This window comes from Salvelinus namaycush, chromosome 42 (genome assembly GCF_016432855.1).
Source record: "Salvelinus namaycush isolate Seneca chromosome 42, SaNama_1.0, whole genome shotgun sequence".
Classification (NCBI taxonomy): Eukaryota; Metazoa; Chordata; class Actinopteri; order Salmoniformes; family Salmonidae; genus Salvelinus; species Salvelinus namaycush.
In genome coordinates, this window is record NC_052348.1 from 14936775 (window position 1) to 14954077 (window position 17303).

Sequence of the window (17303 nt, forward strand, 5' to 3'; positions counted from 1 at the left end):
CCCTACCTTGTCTCAACACTATACCTGTATACCACTCCTACCTTGTCACAACACTATATCTGTATACCACCCCTACCTTGTCACAACACTATATCTGTATACCACCCCTACCTTGTCACAACACTATATCTGTATACCCCTCCTACCTTGTCACAACACTATACCTGTATACCACTCCTACCTTGTCACAACACTATATCTGTATACCACTCCTACCTTGTCACAACACTATATGTCACGAATCCCGCTTCCTGAGTCTGGGTTTGCCTGTGTGTCTGTCCTGGAGTGTGTTTCAGGTGTCCTGGAACGCACCCTGTCTGGTTGCCGGGCGAATTAGCTCATTGGGAGATTGATTTCACCCGCACCTGTTTCCCGTCAGTAATCTGCACACCTGTCCTGATCATCATCTCTACCCTTCAAAAGCTCTGACCTGACTTCCATTCCCTGCCGGATCGTTAGCCATGAACAGTATGTTGTGCCTGAGTACCAGACTCCAGTTGGATAGAATTTGTTTTGTTGTTTTCATTTACGTATTGCTTGCCTTGAACTTACCTCCGTTTGTTTTGTCTTCAGTTACTCACCTGGATCATTCACTCCATTCCCGCCTGGTTGACAGAGGATTCTGTTACTACATTGGATTCACCTATTTCCTCTCATCTACTCACCACCGCTGCCCGCTACGCCATCTGGATATATCTACCTTTTCACATTTCACTGTAAATAAATACTCACCTTCTTCCTACGCTCCTTGTCCTGGTCTGCTTCTGGGTTCGATCTTGAAAGATCGTGACAGAACGATCCGGCCAGTAATGAACCCAGCGGACCTGGACTCCGTTTGCCATGCCATTACCCTGCAGGAGAAGAAATTGGGACAACACAATACGGCGCTACAGGAGATAGCGAGTTCGATCCAGAATTTATCTGCTAGCTTGACACAAGTCCAGGATCAGCTCAGTTTGCAGGTGATTCATTCACCACCGGTTTCACCCATCTCACCTGCCGTGTCTGAAGCGGTTCCATTTCGTGAACCCAAGGTACCGACGCCTGATAAATATGAAGGGGATTTGGGAAAATGCCGTTCGTTTCTTATGCAGTGTGGGTTAGTGTTTGATCTACAGCCCCATTCTTACGCCACTGACAAGGCTAGGATAGCCTTTGTTATTGAACTGTTGCGTGGAAGAGCTCTGGAATGGGCTTCAGCCGTTTGGGAACGACAGGGAACCTGCACGGCTTCATATCAGGAGTTCACGGGAGAGATGAGGAAGCTTTTTGATCATCCAGTCCGAGGTAAGGACGCAGCTAAACGTTTGTTCTCTCTTCGCCAAGGAGATCGCAGTGTGGCAGATTTTATGATTGAGTTCAGGACATTGGCTGTGGAGAGTGGTTGGAATGAGGAGTCACTACAAGCGGTTTTTTACAAGGGGTTGTCAGATGAACTTAAGGATGAGCTGATTTCTTATCCAGAGCCTAGTGACTTAGACAGCTTGGTCGCTTTATCTATTCGGGTTGATAATAGAGTCCGAGAGAGAAGGAGGGAGAAGCAGTGGGGTCTATCCAATCAATCTGTAACTCGGTTACCATTCGGTTCAGGAGGTGAACCAGGACGTATTGATCGTTATTCTCCACACGGGATTAGTGGAGGAGTCTTGCCACCAGATTCTGAACCAATGCAAGTGGGGCGACACGGGCTAACTAAGGAGGAGCGCCAACGTAGACGTGAGACCAATAGCTCTTTCTACTGTGGTAGATCGGGACATTACAACTCCGCTTGTCCACAGCGCCCGTTAAACTGCCCGGCTCGCTAAATTTGGGAGGAATTTTAGCGAGCCAGTTTCAATCTCTCAAGGATCTTGTCAGACCCCGTTTTCCTGCAACCCTTATGAATAAGGATCAGAGTTTTGACCTGAACGCTTTTATCGATTCAGGTGCCGATGGCAACTTTATGGATGCCGACTTGGTGGAACAGCTGGGGCTTTCCAAGGAGCAATTGCCGGAAGCCATTGAAGCAACCACTCTGAACGGCAGTAGTCTGGCACGGATCACTATGAGGACTGAACCGGTTAAGATGTTGGTGTCGGGAAATCATTCAGAGTTTCTCTTTCTTCATTTTATCCTCGCCCCATGTTCCTCTGGTTCTTGGTTACCCCTGGCTGAAGGAACACAATCCCTCGTTTGATTGGGTGACAGGGAAGGTAACTAGTTGGAGCATTGAGTGTCATGCTAACTGCCTTAGGACTGCCTGTTCTCCTGCTGTTTCCAGTCAGGTCAGTGACTCTGCTCCTCCTGATTTGTCCCTGGTTCCAGAAACATATCACGAGTTGGGTGAGGTATTCAGTAAACAGAAGGCTCTGTCTCTTCCTCCCCACCGACCTTATGATTGTGCGATTAATCTGTTTCCTGGATCTGCCTTTCCCAAGGGACGGTTATACAGTATCTCTCGACCGGAACGTGAGGCCTTGGAGACCTACATCAAGGAGTCTCTAGCTACAGGTCTCATTCGGCCATCGTCATCACCTTTGGGAGCAGGATTTTTTTTTGTGAGCAAGAAGGATGGTTCTCTTCGACCGTGTATTGATTATCGGGGTTTGAATGAGATTACGGTTAAGAACAAGTATCCCCTGCCCTTGATGAGCTCGGCTTTCGATTCCTTACAGGGTGCTACGGTTTTTACGAAGCTTGATTTACGTAATGCTTATCATTTGGTTCGGATCAAGGAGGGGGACGAGTGGTTGACTGGGTTCAATACTCCGATGGGACATTTTGAGTACCAGGTGATGCCGTTTGGACTGACCAACGCTCCGGCGGTGTTCCAAAGTATGGTGAATGACGTTTTGAGAGATATGATTGGTATTTTTGTGTTCGTTTACCTGGATGATATCCTCATCTTCTCAAAGGAGCTTTCTAGCCACGTTCTGCATGTCAAGCAGGTCCTGCAGCGGTTATTGGAGAACCGTCTGTTCGTGAAGGCGGAGAAGTGTGATTTTCACGCCCATACAACGTCCTTCCTCGGGTACATCATATCCAGGGGAGAGATCAAGATGGACCAAGAGAAGGTTCGGGCGGTTCGGGATTGGGTCCAGCCCGGTACAAGATTGCAGCTCCAGAGATTCCTGGGGTTTGCGAATTTTTATCGGAGGTTTATCCGTGACTACAGCCGGGTGGCTGCACCTTTAACTGCCCTGACGTCTTGCACCAGAAAGTTCTGTTGGACTCCTGAGGCAGACCGAGCATTTCTGGACTTGAAGAGCCGATTCACCAACGCCCCGATTCTCTCTCAACCTGACACTTCCCGTCAGTTCGTTGTGGAAGTGGATGCTTCTGATGTGGGTGTGGGCGCCATCCTGTCCCAGCGTAGCTCCACTGACGGTAAACTCCATCCCTGCGCTTTCTACTCTGGTCGTCTTTCTCCAGCTGAAAGAAACTACGATGTGGGTAACCGGGAGCTTCTCGCTGTGAAGCTTGCCTTGGAGGAGTGGCGGCACTGGTTGGAGGGAGCGGAGCAACCGTTTGTGGTCTGGACTGACCACAAGAATCTGGCTTACGTACAATCGGCTAAACGTCTCAACGCCCGTCAGGCTAGGTGGGCCTTGTTTTTTGGACGTTTCAATTTTTCCCTGACGTTCCGACCTGGGTCTAAGAACGGGAAGGCGGATGCCCTGTCCCGGATGTTCTCTAAGACGGAGGAGAGTGGGGTCAAGACAGACGATTCTTCCCCAGAATGTTGTCGTGGGAGCCGTTACATGGAGGATAGAGGAGGATGTGATGGCGGCCCTTCGGACGCAGCCCGGCCCCGGTAACGGTCCACCCGGTCGGTTGTTCGTACCCGAGTCGGTCCGTTCTGCTGTCCTTCAGTGGTCCCACGCCAGCAAGATAGCTTGTCACCCTGGCGTTGCTCGGACTATGGCACTACTGCGCAGACGTTTTTGGTGGCCTGCCATGGGAGAAGATACCCGGAGGTTTGTTGCCGCATGTCCTGTTTGTGCCCAGAACAAGAGTACCAATCGGCCCAGCTCTGGGCTTCTTCACCCCCTACCTATTCCTCGGCGACCTTGGTCGCATCTGGCCCTGGATTTTGTCACGGGATTGCCCCCTTCTGTTGGGAACACGGTCATTCTGACCATTGTGGACAGATTCAGCAAGTTTGCTCATTTTGTTCCTCTCTCCAAGCTTCCATCGGCTACGGAGACGTCCGAGATCCTGGTCAGGGAGGTTTTCAGGGTTCACGGATTGCCCAGTGACATTGTGTCTGACCGTGGTCCTCAGTTTACCTCTGCTGTCTGGAAATCCTTCTGTTTGGCCATTGGAGCTACAGTCAGTCTCACTTCTGGATTTCACCCACAATCTAATGGTCAAGCGGAGAGAGCCAACCAGAAGATGGAGTCCACGCTGCGTTGTCTTGTCTCCTCTGATTCCACCTCTTGGTCATCTCAATTACCCTGGGTTGAGTATGCCCATAATACCCTTCCTTCATCTGCCACTGGGATGTCCCCCTTCCAATGCCTTTACGTATACCAACCTCCTTTGTTTCCTTCTCAGGAGAGGGATCTCTCGGTTCCCTCTGTCCAGACCCATATTCGTCGTTGCCACCGGACCTGGCATCGGGCCAGGAAGGCTCTCCTTAGAGTTTCTGACCGGTATCAGATACAGGCGAACCGTCGCCGTATTCCTGCCCCAGCTTATACGGTTGGAGATAAGGTTTGGTTGGCTACACGGGATCTTCCTCTACGGACGGAGTCAAGGAAGTTGTCACCTAAGTTCATTGGTCCGTTTGTAGTGGAGAGAATCATAAATCCTGTGGTGGTTCGACTCAAGTTGCCTGCAACACTTAGAGTGCATCCCACTTTTCATGTCTCCTGTCTCAAGCCGGTTCACCTCAGTCCTCTGTTGCCTCCTCCTCCTCGTCCTCCTCCTCCTCGGATGATCGGAGGTGGTCCTGTCTACACGGTGCGCCGCATCATGGACTCCAGACGGCGGGGTCGAGGGTACCAGTTTCTAGTGGACTGGGAAGGATATGGTCCAGAGGAGAGGAGTTGGATTCCTCGGCGACAAATTCTGGATGACGACCTGATTCGTGACTTCTACCGCCTCCATCCTGGCGCTCCAGGTAGTCCGCCCGGTGGCGTTCGTCGGAGGGGGGGTACTGTCACGAATCCCGCTTCCTGAGTCTGGGTTTGCCTGTGTGTCTGTCCTGGAGTGTGTTTCAGGTGTCCTGGAACGCACCCTGTCTGGTTGCCGGGCGAATTAGCTCATTGGGAGATTGATTTCACCCGCACCTGTTTCCCGTCAGTAATCTGCACACCTGTCCTGATCATCATCTCTACCCTTCAAAAGCTCTGACCTGACTTCCATTCCCTGCCGGATCGTTAGCCATGAACAGTATGTTGTGCCTGAGTACCAGACTCCAGTTGGATAGAATTTGTTTTGTTGTTTTCATTTACGTATTGCTTGCCTTGAACTTACCTCCGTTTGTTTTGTCTTCAGTTACTCACCTGGATCATTCACTCCATTCCCGCCTGGTTGACAGAGGATTCTGTTACTACATTGGATTCACCTATTTCCTCTCATCTACTCACCACCGCTGCCCGCTACGCCATCTGGATATATCTACCTTTTCACATTTCACTGTAAATAAATACTCACCTTCTTCCTACGCTCCTTGTCCTGGTCTGCTTCTGGGTTCGATCTTGAAAGATCGTGACACTATATCTGTATACCACCCCTACCTTGTCACAACACTATATCTGTATACCCCTCCTACCTTGTCACAACACTATATCTGTATACCCTTCCTACCTTGTCACAACACTATATCTGTATACCACCCCTACCTTGTCACAACACTATATCTGTATACCACCCCTACCTTGTCACAACACTATATCTGTATACCCCTCCTACCTTGTCACAACGCTATATCTGTATACCAAAGAGTCAAGTCAAACAAGTTAATCAACGTTTATAATCCAACCTTAGGTACCCTAATACGCAAATAAACAATACAATTTAAGATGGAGAATCGTTATTGTCTTTACCGGAGAAAAATACCAAAGAACTCGCTCTCATTCACACGCTTGGAAACACTACAGACAAAATGGGAGCCACCTAGAAAAACTACAATTTCTGGCTCATTTTTTCCAAAAACCAGCCTGAAACTCTTTCTAAAGACTGTTGACATCTAGTAGAAGCCCTAGGAACTGCAATTGGGCATGATTTTGCCCTATTATAAAAGTGCCAGCCATTGAAATCAGTGGTAGGATGAATTTATTTTGGGGGGATGGTTTGTCCCATTTCAGTTCTGTTATACTCACAGACATTATTTTAACAGTTTTTTGGATAGAAAACACTCTTATAAACGTTGGTTGACTTGTTTGGATAAGTTTATTGGTAACGTTTGGGATTCATTGTCACGATCGTCATTGGAAAAAGTGGACCAAAGCGCAGCGTGGTACGTGTTCATTCTATTTATTTATTAACTGAACACCGACAACAACAAAACAAAAATACGAACGTGACGTTCTGCAGGGCAAAATAACAACCAGTGCAAAATTAAGAACCCATAAATGAAAGAACGAAAAAGGACAACTTATATATGATCCCCAATCAGAGACAACGATAGACAGCTGCCTCTGATTGGGAACCACACCAACATAGAAATAACGAAACTAGAATGCCCACCCTAGTCACACCCTGGCATAACCAAAATAGAGAATAAAAACCTCTCTATGGCCAAGGCGTGACATTCATTTTGTGTGCATTTTGAAGGAGGGAAAACGAGTGGATTATTGACTGAAGCATGCCAGCTAAACTGAGTTTTTATGGCTATAAAGAAGGAGTTTATCAAACAAAAGGACCATTTGTAATGTAACTGGGACCTTTTGGTGTGCCAACAGAAGAAGATCTTCAAAGGTAAGGCATATATTATATCCCTATTTCTGACATTCGTGTCGCAACTCCCTGGTTGAAAATGATTTGTTATGCATTTGTCTGCTGGGCGCTGTCCTCAGATAATCGCATGGTTTGCTTTCGCCGTAAAGCTTTTTTGAAATCTGACACGGCAGCTGGAGTATTAACAACAAGTTAAGCTTTATTTTCATGTATTGCACTCGTGATTTCATGAAAGTTTATTATTTATAGTAATTTAATTTGAATTTTGCGCTCTACAATTTCACCGGATGTTGGCCAGGTGGGATGGTAGCGTTCCACTGATCCGCAAGTTAAGAAGAAATTCCTCAAATTAACAAAGCACACCTGTTAATTGAAATGCATTCCAGGTGACTACCTCATGAAGCTGGTTGAGAGAATGCCAAGAGTGTGCAAAGCTGTCATCAAGGCAAAGGGTGGCTACTTTGAAGAATCTCAAATATAAAATACATTTTGATTTGTTTAACACTTTTTTGGTTACTACATGATTCCATGTGTTATTTCATAGTTTCGATGTCTTCACTATTATTCTACAATGTAGAAAATAGTAAAAATTAAGAAAAACCCTTGAATGAGTAGGTGTGTCTGGTCCTGTAGATGTCAATAGATCCACTGCTAGACCTATCCTGTTACAATCCGGCCTGGTTCAGCACTACAAATAGAGGCAAACAAACAAGGTGTGAGGATTTACAGAGAAATCAACCATCTGTGATGGATGTAGCACAGCAACGTCAAACAGTGGAGGCTGCTGAGGGCAGGACGGCTCAAAAATAATGGCTGGAATGGAGTCAATGGAATGGTATCGAACACGTGGTTTCCATGTGGTTTATACTATTCCAATGACTCCATTCCTGCCATTACTATGAGCCGTCCTCCCCTCAGCAGCCTCCAGTGACTTCAACGTAGGAGGTGACCTAGGCCAGTGTGTGTGTGTGTGTGTGTGTGTGTGTGTGTGTGTGTGTGTGTGTGTGTGTGTGTGTGTGTGTGTGTGTGTGTGTGTGCGGAGCCCAGCCAGCATAGAGCGTGTCTGGAGGCCTTTAACTCTTTATCTGAGCATCAAAGGGAACCTTTACTCTGCATCTCTCAACACACTGGCTGAGTAGAAACACGGAGACAGGGAGGCAATTCAAGACCTTCTGTGTAGCGCTGGTTAAAATAAGTAGAGCACAAGGGATTAAAGAAGGGGTGTACAAAATGTTGAGGGTAATGGCTTTACAAAATGAGATGTGGGGTGTCGTTTGACAGTGTTGTGTGATAAACAATGACTATGAAGAGGCTCATTATGTGGTCTTTCAGTCAGTAATGGAATTTAGGGATTACAAGTTGACATCAGGTCAGGAATTCATGTCAAACAAGATGCATACATTTCATGATCAAAGAAATGTCTTTTGACAGAACAAGAGTGGCTAACAGTAACATCCAGAGCCTGTATATAACAGTATCACATTAAAAAGCTAGACGCCAGAGACGCCATTTTGTCATAGGGCATTTGGGACCCTCAGACAGTTAAGTACCATCAACACTGAAACCTGACTCCACGCTCTCCACCTTCAAACTTCGGTCACAGGCAGCAGTCAGTCACCAACACCAACGTGTGTGTTTTAATCTCATTCAAACACAATAAGTGTTTAATCTCATGGCTATATACTGTAATAACTAGGTAATTGTCAGGGTAGAGGACTACTCATGCTATGTGAGCCACACAATACGACCTAATACTAATCTAATATAACATTATGAATATCAGTCTGTAGATACATGCAGCTGTTGTCATATTACACAACCTGAGCTGGTCTATTGTTGAATGATTCTCAGTGTGGAGCCCTGCACAATGTCTAACTCAGTTGGTGAGCCAGGGCAGAGAGTACACTGCTTATGTAATGGTTTGGGGAATCAAGCTTGTCTGATGAGTAGCTGCCTGAGGCCTGAAGACTTGTGTTAGCTCCCCAAGCGAATGCTTAGGCTTTTAGCTTAGAGGGCTAACATTGTTGTGTTGCGCAGGACACAAGAGGCAGATTTGGGATCAGCTGACACCAGCTGTTTCTGTCCTTTGTGTGTGTGTATGTGTGTGTGTGTGTATGTGTGTGTGTGTGTGTGTGTGTGTGTGTGTGTGTGTGTAAGGGGCCTTTCCAGCCTGCCTTTCCACTAGTCCCTCCCTGTGATAGAACATCAAGCCAGTCAGGTGACATGACAGAGTCCTGTCATCTCCATCACCACATCAAAACCCACACATGCAGGGAACACCACCCAGCAGCACCCAGCCACTGTTATTACTGAGCCCAGGCCCCCTCTCACACTGCCATAGAGCCATTGGGACATCCAAAATGGTGGTCTCAAACCCCAAAATGGAGGTCTGGTTTCTCTTTTATTACTGGGGACAGCATTGCCACTACATAAACAAGAAAAATATTTATTTTGGAGCCGATGAATGACAAATATATCTAAGCATAGTTAGTAGATCTGTTCATAAGCACATGAGATATAATCTGACCCTTGACCTCTGAGTCTCTACACAGCCTTGCCCTGTCTTTGAACCTGTGTGTCCAATCACATCGAACGAAAGCCCCTCTCGAACAATAAAATAGCCCACACTAATTACTAGCTAGGCTTGTCCACATTTTCTCCTCTCTCTCTTTCTGGACCGACGGTCTATTCCAGTCAAATGTATGATAACCCCCGTGAGCTGATGGCATGAAAGCAAACCCGATTGGAAAATGACACAGCCGGCCTAACCAGCTAATTATGCTGTTTCATGAGCTGTCAGGTCATGTCCATTATCTCCCCTGGATGGAGGAGACAAGAGACCTTTCAAGTTCAGAATTTCCAGCTTGCTCATCACTACCTAAACCAGGTGGAAGGAAGAAAGGACTGGTTGTTTCTTGCTTTTCTCTTTCTTTCCTTTTTATGTCTCCTTCAAGGTCGATTCAGTCTGTTTTTCTATGTATGTAAAGCACAAAATAGAGAGCTTTTCTTATTGTTTATGAGCAAGGCCCAGCTTGCCTTCCAAGAAGGGCATTTTCTTCTCATGCTAAATGTGAAATCCACAACTGAAGCTGCTGTATCATCCATCGTCTTTTCCACTGTATTTAGAATATAGAGTTAATAACTACAATTCAACAGTGAGAATAATAGGCTACACTCTTAGAAGAAAAGGTGCTATCTCGAACCTAAAAGGGTTCTTCGGCTGTCCCCATAGGACAGGGGTGTCAAACTCATTCCATGGAGGGCCTAGTGTCTGCTGGTTTTTGTTTTTTCCTTTCAGTGAAGACCTAGACAACCAGGTGAGGGGAGTTCCTTACTAATCAGTGACCTTAATTCCTCAAGTACAATGGAGGAGCGAAAACCCTCAGCCCTCCGTGGAATGAGTTTGACACGTGCCATAGGAGAACCCTTTGAAGGACCCTTTTGTGTTCCATGTAGAACGTTTCCACAAAGGGTTTTACATGGAACTCAAAAGGGTTCTACCTGAAACCAAAAAGTGTTCTACCTGGAACAAAAAAAAGGTTCTCCTATGGGGACAGCCAAATAACACATTTGGAACCCTTTTTTCTAAGAGTGTAACTACCAAGACTATCAGTGGGCATACTTGCTTTCCATTGCCGAAATATAAATAATGTCACTGTAGTTACCGTGATCCAATATCACTCCCCCAGTGTGAAACTCTAAACCATATCAATAACCTGCTGCTAGAAGGTAGCCCTGGTAGACTCAGCTCTCACTGTTCTGAAAGGCAATGGTATAGGAGCAATTAGGTACCAGAATCTCCAGGAACTAAAATGTTAAACGGTGTGTATATGTGATAATGTTTGACTGTGACATAGGTAAATAGAAACTAGCATAAAACATGTTATTTTAACAGCTTTATTTTGCTACATTACACATGTAGGATTATTAACATTGTCACGTTCCTGACCTGTTTTCTCTTGTTTTTGTATGTGTTTAGTTGGTCAGGGCGTGAGTTGGGGTGGGCATTCTATGTTATGTGTTTCTATGTTTAGGTCGTTGGTAATTAGCCTTATATGGTTCTCAATCAGGGACAGGTGTTTGACGTTTCCTCTGATTGAGAACCATATAAAGGTAGGCTGTTCACACTGTTTGTTTGTGGGTGGTTGTCTTCTGTGTTTGTGTATGTTGCACCACACGGGACTGTTTCGGTTTGTTCGTTCGTTCGTTAGTTGTAGTCTGTACCTGTTCGTGCGTTCTTCGTGTTATATGTAAGTTCTCATGTTTTAGGTCAGTCTACGTTCGTTTTGTTATTTTGTAATCATTTCAAGTGTTCTTCGTGTTTCGTCTTTTCTTTAATAAACGTAATTATGGATTCAACACATGCTGCGCTTTGGTCCAATCCCTACTCCTCCTCTTCGTCTGAAGAGGAGGAGGACAACCGTTACAAACGTCGTCATATATTATCTACGGTTAGTTATTCTCCATCTACATGGTCAACTCTGTCTCCAACGATTCTGTTAAATACATCTGTAAATAAATCACATTAAATGGATCCTGGGACAATGAGGTGTATGGGGCCTTGTGTACTGTAAAATACTCTGGACCAAGGCAGTACTTTCTTCAGAGAGTGGCTCTGTCTGGACCAATTATCCAATCCTCTAATGAACTAATTATGGCAGTCTGAAGGCAATGATTGTAATTACATACACAGCCACAGCATAGCCACCTTACTTGAAGCTAGCAAGACTTTCTCTCACATTTTCCCCTACCTTAAAGACGGAGATTGGAGACATGTCAGTCATCTTTAAGAATGACTATAGTTACACTGTGCATATTTGTGTACATGCATAGTGTACACATGCATTCCTGCATTATAAAAACAGTGTTCATAAAAATGTATCCATTAGTCCACTGCCTCTATTCTCCCCCTACTGACCCTCATTCTAAATCTCCTGCTCAAACCATCCTGGAGGGGGGAGAGCGAGAGAAAGAACAAATAAAGGAAGAGAGAGGGAGAAAAAGGGGAAACCTGACTATTCTTCCCACCGGGATGGAGTAACGGGCTGCCTTACAAATCCCCACCCTTCTTATCCAGCCTTTCCTAAATACCCATAAAGGACAGGTTTGTCAGTGGTGCTAGGCATTAGCCTTCTCTTCTAATTGCACTCTCCTACATGACCAAATTAATTCTGCTGTAAATGTAGTTTTATGAGACCTAATTAATTCTGCTGTAAATGTAGTTTTATGAGACCTAATTCATTCGGCTGTAAATGTAGTTTTATGAGACCTAATTCATTCTGCTGTAAATGTAGTTTTATGAGACCTAATTCATTCTGCTGTAAATGTAGTTTTATGAGACCTAATTCATTCTGCTGTAAATGTAGTTTTATGAGATCTAATTCATTCTGCTGTAAATGTAGTTTTATGAGACCTAATTCATTCTGCTGTAAATGTAGTTTTATGAGACCTAATTCATTCTGCTGTAAATGTAGTTTTATGAGGGATCTTTCTACATTATGTGATTCTACTCTACTGTATGAGGAAATGTCAACACTACACGTCATCTTAAGGGTCACACAAAAAAGCAGGCCAAGCAAAACTACTGACTGAGCGATAGAGAAAGGGGGGAGGAAAAGAGGGGTGAGAAAAAGTGAGGGACTGACAACCCCTGATGGACGTGAGATAACAGGGATTTCTGGGGGTCTGCTTTTTTGTGAAATGGGACTGTTAACACGTTGCGTCTCAGTGGCGGGCCTAAGATCTGGGCCTATCATCGGCTGTTAAGAGCGGGGTGGATTCCTCAGGTCTTCAGGGTCCAGGCCCTGGGCTGCAGCACTGTAGTGGCGGCAGGCTTCAGAGAGAAGAGAAACACAGGTGCAGGGGGCTATAGTTAGAACTTCCTGTCTGACTGACTGACTGACTGGCTCGCTGACTGGCTGAGAGGACCCAAGCTGCTGGGGTCTGTCTGAGGAATCTAGCTGGAGTGCCTGATCGAAATGAGATAAGAGGCAGAGTTATGAGCAGAACAATTGTATGAGAGAGTATGAGTGGAAATCGGAAATGCATTGTTTAGTGGCATCTTTAAGATGGTTGGGAGCTGTTTGGTAGATTGTGAAAGATATTTGATGTGCAAGTTGTGGTCGTTTCCTTCTAACTGTACGACTTGTTCTTGTAGAGGCTAAACAACGTCTGTCCAATAAATAAGTTCTAAAATTGCAGAGGTATAACAAATACGCCTACATGTGTCCCTCTCACTCAACCTGGAGCCTATATAAATCCTCCCTACACAAGTAATTCAACTTTGATATATACTGCAATATCTTATGACCGTCAATGGAGAGTTGAGTCCAGATGCATCGACAACCACAAACATCCCTTCATGGAATATATATATATAAATCAATGTGGATTAGCCTCGTCAAGAAGATTTACGAAGATGGGAACCCATAATCTAATGCAGACTGATAATGACCAGCAGTACCAGTAGATTGGTGGTTATGACGTCCTATTTATACTGCGATGTTAATTCAGGGAGACCGCTTCAGTAACATATCTGGCACTTCCAGCAGAAGTCGTTTGCGGCCTGCTGACCTGGCTGGTAGCGGGGGGCTGATCCGTTTACTAACACCTGAGCTGGGGAAGTAGTTCAGCAGCTGCAGGGGGGAGGTTGGGGGTCCGATGGGGGCTTACCGTGGTTGTGAAGGGGCTGCAGATAAAGGAGGATCTCTTTTAGGCCGGGTTGTCCAGAGGAACCTCAGAGAAGCTGCTGGTCATGGCCCGTCCTGAGAAAGTGTGTGAGAGAGAAACAAAATAATGAGGAGACAGGGCATAGATGAAGTGATGACCATGGGGAGTTTTAACCCTAGATCTATGGCTACATTTCACCTGCTAATGGTTACTGAAGGATGCTTGTATCCCTGCACTCATACATTCCAGAAAATATTTGAGTAATGGCAGCAGACCTAAAGTCAGGATCCCTGCCAAAGTAGAACATTCAATACTGATGTGATGGTAGAACATGTGTTCTGAATCATATACTGTAGAACCATCTGATAGTAGTGGGACTAAACAATGGATTCCTACAGCCATCCTTACGAGTGACCCCATAGCCACAGTTTACAAATATTCCATGCATTTTTGGTCCGCTGAAAGACTGAAAGGACAACTGGCGTTCTCTCTTGGTTTGAGCTCTGCGACATGTCTTAATAAAGGGGATGGGTCAAACACACCCATCTGCTGCTAACCACTGCCTTTCACTTGCCATGGCTTGACCATAGAGTGATGCTTTCCATCGGTTTTGACCAGACATGTAAAACTGACTCAAGTGTCCCCATCGTGCGTTCATCTATGTTCCACTGCTATGAGGAACGCCACTGCTATTAGAGCCTAACTGAATGTTGCTTTAGAAAACGACAGCTTGAACTAACTGTCTTGTTGAGTTGTTGGTTCAGTCTTCACCACCCAATTATAGAAAAATCCGTCACGCTGAGATATGGACATAGTCTGGGAGTTGTGGTGCTATCACCATGCTGTGTTAATTACATTCTCCCCAGGATAGGAATGTTCAAGGCATAGTAGAACACTTCTGTTCAACATTGTATCCCTGAGTCAATTACAGAGAAAGAGGAAGTGGATAAACCAATCTGTCTCGTTGTGTTTTCAAATGACACAAAGAAGCGAAAAGAGAGGTGTGATTTGTTTCGGCCAGTTTTTTTAAACGGCGAGGAACAATATGCAATTAACGGCATCAATAGCCATAGATACCATGACGTTAGAAGACGATGTATACAAATGTTCAACGGAAATGTGTCTTCTTTACCCCAACCCGTCAGAAAGACACACATACACACAGAGGTTGTAGCAGATATTGAACTATACCAACGATCCTGGCGGTGGTGATGGTGTTGTTGTTGCTGTTCTCGTTGGCCTCCACTGAGGTCTTATTGGAAACAGTGTTCTCGTCATCAGTCTCCCCCACTGGGGCCTCAGGGGCCACATCTCCAGGGGCCCCATCATCAGGTTTGTCCACAGGGCTGGCAGGCGGTGGGTAGTCCGAGATTTTCTCACTATCTGCTGCAGAGGGAGTACAGAGTTTAATCATGTCAGTGTCTTAACATATTATAGTCAAATTATACACACAATATTTCTGAATATCTTGCCACAGCACATTTCAACACACCCAGTAATACATATACCTGTATTTAACACATGTTCACCCAAATTCCGGCTAAGAAAGGCATATTTACCTTGCTCTGCTAGACTGTGCTTTGTCATTACCTCTAAGCATTACTATAATGATAGCATTTCCTATCTGAGTCTCCTGGCCTGCAGTGGTTCTCTTTCTGTTCCTACAAGAATGTTTCTGCCCACTTTGACTGTTGGGGGATTTCTCCTCTACTGAACGACCTGATCCAGGCCAGGCCTCTGGTTGGTCGCCTAATGAGGTCCTGATTACTGACCAGGTCTTGCTGGGAAAGCAGCACCACACAGCTGGTTAAGAGCTGTGGGAAAGTATGTCCACCTCGTTATTATCTTACCCAAGGTGATGGGGGGGACTGAGGGGGCTGGTGGGGACAAGGGTGCTAGGAGGCTGGGGAGGGGGGAGGGGGGATGGTAACACCACTGCTGTTCTGGACATATCTGTAGCATTATTCAGATCTGTAAACCGTTATCTGTTAAGCACCATTGCTACCTCTTGTGAGGACAGACGCTGGGAGAGCAGAAGCAAGTACAGGGAGTGAATATTTAATAAATAACAGACATGAAACAAAACACGGACAGTGTCTGGACAACATAACATTATTGCTGACACAGGGATCAAACTGCGGCTATGGAACCCTGACCTGTTCCACCGGACGTGCTACCTGTCCCAGACCTGCTGTTTTCAACTCTCTAGAGACAGCAGGAGTGATAGAGATACTCTGAATAATCGGCTATGAAAAGCCAACTGACATTTACTCCTGAGGTGCTGACCTGTTGCACCCTCCACAACTACTGTGATTATTATTATTTGACCATGCTGGTCATTTATGAACATTTGAACATCTTGGCCATGTTCTGTTATAATCTCCACCCGGCACAGCCAGAAGAGGACTGGCCAGCCCTCATGGCCTGGTTCCTCTCTAGGTTCCTTCCTAGGTTCTGGCCTTTCTAGGGAGTTTTTCCTAGCCACCGTGCTTCTACACCTGCAATGCTTGCTGTTTGGGGTTTTAGGCTGGGTTTCTGTACAGCACTTTGTGACATCAGCTGATGTAATTTGATTGAAATTTGATTGAATAGATAGATATAGAGGAGGCAATCAATAAAGTGATGGAGTCCAGGTGAGTCCAATGAAGCACTGATGCCTGTAACGATGGTGAGAGGTGTGCGTAATGATGGGCAGCTTGGCGCCAGAGAGCGCCAGAGAGGGGGAGGGGGAGCGGGAGCAGGCGTGACACCTCTGGCTACTGTGTGTGTGTACATGTTTTCCTACCTTATCAGGACCACAATGTCCTTTTCATGTCCTGAATTTGTTAAAATCCTATTTTTAGCTTAAGGGTTAGGTTTCGGGATTGGGGTTAAGGTTAGGTTTAGGAAAATAGGATTTTGAACGGGAATACATTTTTACCCCCCAAAATGTCCTGAAAATGCATGAAAACAAAGCTGTGTGTATGTCTCTGATTCTCAGCCCCCCACCGCCGCACTCAGTGGCTGGTTGCTAAAGCTAATCCCCGTCATTAGTTCAGTTTCTTCCAGGGCCCCGACTCACTCAAAACCAACACGCTAATTTACTGTCCAAGGGAATGTGGGAATGGAGAGTGAGATCTGTAATTAGCCTTGATGAGACCTAAATTAGTCTCTGGGACCAGACTCGATAATTGAGAAAATAAAGTGTCAAGGTCGGTCGCCGGAGCAGTTGGTAGAAATTAAGGTTGTTTCAAGTCATCCCTCACAGCTGGAGCCAAAGCTAAGAATGAGAGAGTGACAGGCAGAGGTACAAGTTGAGAGTGGCTGACTAATTTAGAGTCCAAGGCATTGCTCTGCATGCTAGCTAGGATTAATGATAATGTTAGGGTTTTTCATAGTTTGTAAAATATGGTTACAAATATATACAGTACCAGTCAAAAGTTTGGACAAACCTACTCAATCAAGTATTTTTCTTTATTTTTACTAATTTTTTTTAAAGAAAAATAGTGAAGACATCGAAACTATGAAATAACACATATGGAATCATGTAGTATCCAAAAAAAGTGTTATATATATATTGATTGGTTTATTATTTATATATTTGAGATTCTTCAAAGTAGCCCTTTGCCTTGATGACAGCTTTGCACACTCTTGGCATTCTCTCAACCAGCTTCATGAGTTAGTCACCTGGAATGCATTTCAATTAACAGGTGTACCTTCTTAAAAGTTTATTTGTGGAATTTCTTTCCTTCTTAATGCATTTGAGCAAT

At 45.3% G+C, this 17303-nt stretch overlaps 1 protein-coding gene across 1 annotated transcript in view; it reads right to left on the bottom strand.

The window, feature by feature from the left end:
• LOC120035027 overlaps positions 1–17303 on the bottom strand; it is a 38793-nt gene that overhangs the window by 12115 nt on the left and 9375 nt on the right. Inside the window, exons 8-9 of the mRNA XM_038981777.1 lie at positions 14746–14940; positions 13558–13649 (exon numbers count right to left, since the gene is read on the bottom strand). Coding sequence (XP_038837705.1) covers positions 13597–13649; positions 14746–14940 — 248 coding nt within the window. The 3' untranslated portion in view covers positions 13558–13596. The remainder of the gene's footprint in view (positions 1–13557; positions 13650–14745; positions 14941–17303) is intronic.